The following is a 7,513-nucleotide window of genomic DNA, read 5'->3' as shown; positions in this document are numbered from 1 at the left end:
AAATGGTACGAACACGGAGTTTATTTCAATCACCGAAGGAGACCCTGAGGAAGTATACAATTACACCTGCAGTCATGGCTTCAGACTAGACCCTGATAACCTGACGGTAGTTTGTCAAGTGAACACTAATGGAACTATTGCTAGCTGGTCTCTAACACCACCTACTTGCTCAAGTATGTAATATCCATGCCTTTCTCTTAACAAATCTTTTGAATGATAGGATTACATCATGGAAGTTACTTTTCCTATGTGAAATATGATTATGATAACATTGTGATTGCCCTTGTCAATGACCCAGAAATATACCCCCCCCCCCCTTCCAGCTGCTAAGGAACAGGCCCGCTAAAAATAAATTTAACGTTACGAACGAAATCATTTATCCTCAGAATAAAGCTATGAACAGGTATTACACAAATACAAATTTGAACTCATCTGAGCTGATCTCTCGATCTCTAATATATTTAACAAAGTTGAATTTGTAGCATATTTAGTAAATTATTTATTGATATCTATGGGTCTTGTCAACCATGTTGTCTTAAATATAGAAAATGATCTTTTTGAATGAAGGCATAGAATTTCAGTAGCCTGTTTCTAGGGTTTAAAGATAAATAAAAAATTACCTTGTGATAAATCAATGTTTCTATGTTTTGACATGCGACAATTGAAAACAAATATAAACCGCAAGGTTGATTAAAAGGTGTAACAACAGACTAACGATGATAATATTTTTCGTATCCTTCTTCACGTCAATCAGAGGTCAAATGTGGCTCACCTGGAAATGGTACGAACACGGAGTTTATTTCAATCACCGAAGGAGACCCTGAGGAAGTATACAATTACACCTGCAGTCATGGCTTCAGACTAGACCCTGATAACCTGACGGTAGTTTGTCAACTGAACACTAATGGAACTATTGCTAGCTGGTCTCTAACACCACCTACTTGCTCAAGTATGTAATATCCATGCCTTTCTCTTAACAAATCTTTTGAATGATAGGATTACATCATGGAAGTTACTTTTCCTATGTGGAATATAATTATGATAACATTGTGATTGCCCTTGTCAATAACCCAGTAATTTACCCCCCCCCCTTCCAGCTGCTAAGGAAGAGGCCCGCCTAAAAGAAATGTACATGTAACGTAACGAACGAAATCATTTACCCTCAGAATAAAGCTATGAACAGTTGTTAGACAGATACACAATTAAATTCATCTGAGCTGATCTCTCGATCTCTAATATATTTAACAAAGTTGAATTTGTATCATATTTAGTAAATTATTTATTGATATCTTTGGGTCTTGTCAACCATATTGGATTAAATATCAACCATATTGGATTAAATATCAACCATATTGGATTAAATATAGAAAATGATCTTTTTAAATGAAGGCATGGAATTTAAGTAGCCTGTTTTCAGGGTTTAAAAAGGAACAAAAAATTACGTTGTAATAAATCAAAGCTTCTATGTTTTGACGTGCGACAATTGAAAACAAATATAAACCGCAAGGTTGAATAAAAGGTATAACAACCTACTAACAATGATAATATTCTCGTATCCTTCTTCACGTCAATCAGAGGTCAAATGTGGCTCACCTGGAAATGGTACGAACACAGAGTCTATTTCAATCACCGAAGGAGACCCTGAGGAAGCATACAATTACACCTGCAGTCATGGCTTCAGACTAGACCCTGATAACCTGACGGTAGTTTGTCAACTGAACACTAATGGAACTATTGCTAGCTGGTCTCTAACACCACCTACTTGCTCAAGTATGTAATATCCATGCCTTTCTCTTAACAAATCTTTTGAATGATAGGATTACATCATGGAAGTTACTTTTCCTATGTGAAATATAATTATGATAACATTGTGATTGCCCTTGTCAATAACCCAGAAATATACCCCCCCCCCCCTTCCAGCTGCTAAGGAACAGGCCCGCTTAAAATAAATTTAACGTTACGAACGAAATCATTTACCCTCAGAATAAAGCTATGAACAGGTATTACACAAATACAAAATTGAACTCATCTGAGCTGATCTCTCGATCTCTAATATATTTAACAAAGTTGAATTTGTAGCATATTTAGTAAATTATTTATTGATATCTTTAGGTCTTGTCAACCATGTTGTCTTAAATATAGAAAATGATCTTTTTGAATGAAGGCATAGAATTTTAGTAGCCTGTTTCTAGGGTTTAAAGATAAACAAAAAATTACGTTGTGATAAATCAATGTTTCTATGTTTTGACATGCGACAATTGAAAACAAATATAAACCGCAAGGTTGAATAAAAGGTGTAACAACAGACTAACGATGATAATATTCTTGTATCCTTTTTTACGTTAATCAGAGGTCAAATGTGGCTCACCTGGAAATGGTACGAACACGGAGTCTATTTCAATCACCGAAGGAGACCCTGAGGAAGTATACAATTACACCTGCAGTCATGGCTTCAGACTAGACCCTGATAACCTGACGGTAGTTTGTCAACTGAACACTAATGGAACTATTGCTAGCTGGTCTCTAACACCACCTACTTGCTCAAGTATGTAATATCCATGCCTTTCTCTTAACAAATCTTTTGAATGATAGGATTACATCATGGAAGTTACTTTTCCTATGTGAAATATGATTATGATAACATTGTGATTGCCCTTGTCAATGACCCAGAAATATACACCCCCCCCCCCTTCCAGCTGCTAAGGAAGAGGCCCGCCTAAAAGAAATGTAACGTAACGAACGAAATAATCACCCTCAGAATAAAGCTATGAACAGGTATTACACAAATACAAAATTAAACTCATCTGAGCTGATCTCTCGATCTCTTATATATCTAACAAAGTTGAATTTGTAGCATATTTAGTAAATTATTTATTGATATTTTTGGGTCTCATCAACCATGTTGTCTTAAATATAGAAAATGATCTTTTTAAATGAAGGCATAGAATTTTAGCAGCCTGTTTCTAGGGTTTAAAAAGGAACAAAAAGTTACGTTGTAATAAATCAATTTTTCTATGTTTTGAGATGCGACAATTGAAAACAAATATAAACCGCAAGGTTGAATAAATGGTATAACAACAAACTAACAATGATAATATTCTCGTATCCTTCTTCACATTAATCAGAGGTCAAATGTGGCTCACCTGGAAATGGTACGAACACAGAGTCTATTTCAATCACCGAAGGAAACCCTGAGGAATCATACAATTACACCTGCAGTCATGGCTTCAGACTAGACCCTAATAACCTGACGGTAGTTTGTCAACTGAACAGTAATGGAACTATTGCTAGCTGGTCTCTACCACCACCTACTTGCTCAAGTATGTAATATTCATGCCTTTATCTTAACAAATCTTTTGAATGATAGGATTACATCATGTAAATTTGCTCTTTCTATGTGAAATATAAAACGGTGATTCCCGTGACAATGCTCCAGAAAGAGCCCCTTCCATTAACCCTCAAACCAACAGTGATAATATTGTCTCATCGTTTTTCACCTGAATCACAGGTCTCAAATGTGCATATTTCACGCATGAGTGATTAAAATCAATTTGACGAAAGGATAATAGTATCTAAATTTTAAAGAAAAAGTCATATTTCCCGAAAGTTCATTTTCTGCCCTTTCATATGACACCCCAATCAGGAAAAATGAGCCAGGAATAACAGAGTTATATTTGTTTTTAAGTAATTCTTGCATTTCCATAATTTTAAAAGAATTCGTTTTCACTGGCTGCCTGCCGTAGCAACAAACAAGAAACTCTGTTTCGTTGACGTCAGCGATGCATAAAGTCTTTCGTCTTCTTTGTTGTAAGGGCAGACATCCGGTGGAACGGATTTGTTTTAATAAAATTATGGAAATGCAAGCATTACTTTAAACAAACAGACCTTTGTTATTCATGGCTCATTTTTCCTGATTGAGGCGTCATTTGAAAGGGCAGAAAACTAACTTTCTGTAAATGTATTTTTCCCTTTGAAATTCTGGGACGCACTGTATATTCAGTAGTGCCCAACGGGAGAAGGAACTTAAGAGAAAAACAGAAATAAGTGATTTTTTGGTACACAGCTAATGGGAGAGTTGGACCATGTCCTACCTCACAATCTCCACTGACCAAACTACCAATTTGAGATTTGCATCGACTTAGTGATCCCTTACTTCAAGCATTCATAACTTCCTTACTATTGGTTCGATTCATTACAAACCGTTGCCATTCTGTTTCAGATATTTTTCTGCCTTCACACAACTTATTACAAGGGTTGGATTGCTCTTTATCAAATCAACATCAAATCAAATAAACTAAAATAAAACGTAACGTAACGAATGAAATAATATATCATAAGTTAAAAAAAAAAAAAAAAAAAAAAAAAAAAAAATCTGCGCAGGGATGACATATAAACACAATTAAACTCATCTAAGCTGATCTGTCGACCCCAAACATATATAGCAAAGTTACATCCGTAGCATGTCAATGACGGGCTCAGCCACCTGACGTTCTACAGCAACTACTCATAAGAAAACTCTATTTACGCTCTCTCAATCTATCTTTCACGCAGTGCAAACATATATTAATTGTATCTATCCTGTTATTATATTCATTTTGTTTCTTATTTCGCTTCCTTTAAAGGAGGCTATTATCTTCTGTTATTTTTTTTACTTTCTGTATGTGCTGCTGCTGTTCTTTTTTTCTTGTTGTTTATTGTTTGTTATGTTTTCAGAATATTTTCTCACATTATTACTGGAATGATAAGACCTTTTCCCTTTATCAAAATGTATAGCATGTTCAGTTTTTTCAACATGTTTTCCACAAATCTAACGATAGGTATAATTCTCCTATTTCGGGTATTGTTTTGGTAATGGCATGTTTCTAAACAATATACTTTCGGATAACATGTATGCGACAAATTAGTCCGAAGTCTACAGGCATAAACCTAATCAAAAAAAGCAAATAGATAATGAAATATTGTTTGCCATATGTTTTTTTTAATGAAATGTTCTGTCAAATGACACTTTTATAGTAGGTATTTCCATACAGCGATCTTTAAAAAAAAATTGTACAAGGAGAGAATAACTTTTCCGTTTAATTCGCTAGTCAGATTGTTCGATAATCATAATCCTTTGTACGATAGTCATGAAACTAAGCTCTATTTTACAGGAATGAAAACCGAGCAAAAGAGGAGAACAGTGGCCTTTCTGTATATATTATATTAATCTACATTCTGACATTACTCACCTCAAAACCTGCATAACACAAATTCACAAAGTTTACGAACGTCAAAAATCTGTCTAAGGTAATACTTGTACTATAGATAACCATTCGATCGCTCTGTGACGCAGAATAATTTTTTAATCGAGAAGTGGCCTACTGCCTACGACTCGTTAAGGTTTTGTATATCAGCATTACCATTGATGGAATGTGACTTTACTGTGTTCCTTCGTTTGATTATCTTTACCAGCCCAAGAATGAAGAACGACATATATATGATTTGTACATTAGTATTGTTATTCACAATACACCAGTTTACAGTTGTATCAGTGCGCATGCGCAGACAGTTGACCTCGGGTCCTTGGCCCCGGAACTGGGCTTATTGGCCCCGTTCCGGGGCCAATAACCTTTGACCAGTGGTATCTATGCGTAAATTAAGATTGCGCCCATGCAAATAATGATGTGCGCGCACAACGCAGCGCGTAGGGCAGTGATATTATCAAAATTTGCATGGGCGCAATCCTAATTTACGCATAAATACATGACCTCTAGGTCATTCGCTTTGTTTAAAATGGCGCACACAACTGTAAACTGGTGTATTGAAGGAGCACATATAGTTGTAATTCGCATTCAGACCATTTTTCGTCGAAGTACTAGCTATTGCCCATATTTACATTATGAATAGTCAAATGATCAATAACATCTAAATCCTCAGAATTCAGCAGTGACGTCAGACGGGAAGGCTTAAATGCACTAAATTTTATCATTGAACCTAAATCAGAAATATGATGCCTGTTTTAGATTTTCATATCTAATCACATGGATAATTGTATTTCTCGAAATCGTAACGCTATATGATCGTATAGTGTGTGATGGCCTTTACTCTTTTGAATTTGAATTTTTTAAATACAAGTAAAATCAAGATTTAGCCTAAAGGTATGAAAAGTATTTGTAGACGTAGACAGAAATCGTCTTCTATCATAGAACTGAGACCTTGAGGGAGAACATAGCTATCATGTTACTGGTGCTGAATCAATCTTAACGTAACATATTCTTCTTCTTTTTTTAATAATTTGCGTATTGTTTAACCTTCATATACAGATCTATTCAGTTTATTCATTCATTGTGCTCTACAAATTGCAATGGATACATTATGAGAATAGTAATTTTCTAACAAAAAGAAAAAAAGTTGAGTTTTCTCAATATTTACTGTCATTCTGAAGAAAAAAATAACCAAAAAGATATATTTCCTCTGAAAAGTATTACTTCTTAAATTTCAAGGCATTTTTCGAGCATGAGGGATGCTCGAAAAATGACGTGAAATAGTTGAAAAATTGGCACAAACTGCATTCCAAATGTCCATTCGCCAAATCTATCTGTGTGCACTGGATATGATTGTCTGTAAATTGAGACAAGTATTTTTCATATAACCAACACTTTCAATCATCTTTTGTACTACAACAATCAACTGTTCCAAACAGCTCTTTCGCAATTCGTAATCATATGACCAGCACTAAATTTATTTGTTTAAGTATCAGTGCCAAAGTTCTGTTTCAGCTGTTTGAAATACGTACAAGGATAAAACTTTGTCGAATATAAATTCCTCTCTTTCTCTCCAAAGCGACTGCAAAGATCTTTGTGACAGATGAAGACACCGAGTACAAGATTTTTGTTGCAGATCTTCAAGATGACCTAGACTTCACTCACATTCCATCCACTAAACAACCACGTTCTATTACCTATGATTCCGTGGAGAAGAAGATCTACTGGGCTGACAAGGAAACAGAACGAGTTTATCGTGCTGATGTGGATGGTGAAAACAGGGAGGAGGTCACTTCTGAAAGCAGTGATGGTACATACGGTCTAATGTAGAAAATATCCTCAGTTAACATTTGAAATACGCTCAGACGTGAGAATAAACCTGCCCCCTATCTAATGATTAACAAATACAGAATCATATCATGAATCCTTGTATATATGAATAGAATTGGTCAAGGAATATGACATCATATGACACTGACATAGAGCTTATTCCACAGCATACTTTCTTCATGAGACGGATATCAAAAAAACATCTAGTGTATTGGGATTAGTAATATGTGCAATCTCTATTTGTTTGTGTGTTAGTTTATTAACTGCTATTATTTTCTGTATCTATTTGGAATTTTTAAAAATAAATAAATGGTTTGTTCCAATCCTTACAAGGCCGCCCCCCCCCCCCATTTCCAGATATTTAGAATTCATGATTTCCTTTCAGATTTGTTTAAGATCCGCGGAATTGCGATAGCTGAATCATCACGTATTCTATACGT

At 35.1% G+C, this 7,513-nt stretch overlaps 1 protein-coding gene across 1 annotated transcript; it reads left to right on the top strand.

Moving 5' to 3' along the window:
* The first annotated feature begins 511 nt into the window (after positions 1-511).
* LOC115923241 (C4b-binding protein alpha chain-like) lies at positions 512-7,073 on the top strand. Its single transcript, XM_030983649.1, has 6 exons — positions 512-515; positions 755-949; positions 1,576-1,770; positions 2,351-2,545; positions 3,126-3,320; positions 6,823-7,073. The coding sequence occupies exons 1-6, from the start codon at positions 512-514 to the stop codon at positions 7,071-7,073; spliced, it is 1,035 nt and encodes a 344-aa protein (XP_030839509.1).
* The last annotated feature ends 440 nt before the right edge of the window (positions 7,074-7,513 follow it).

The sequence above is a fragment of the Strongylocentrotus purpuratus genome, unplaced genomic scaffold (assembly GCF_000002235.5).
Source record: "Strongylocentrotus purpuratus isolate Spur 01 unplaced genomic scaffold, Spur_5.0 spur5_scaffold_13, whole genome shotgun sequence".
Lineage (NCBI taxonomy): Eukaryota > Metazoa > Echinodermata > Echinoidea > Camarodonta > Strongylocentrotidae > Strongylocentrotus > Strongylocentrotus purpuratus.
This window is presented reverse-complemented; position numbering and strand designations above follow the sequence as displayed.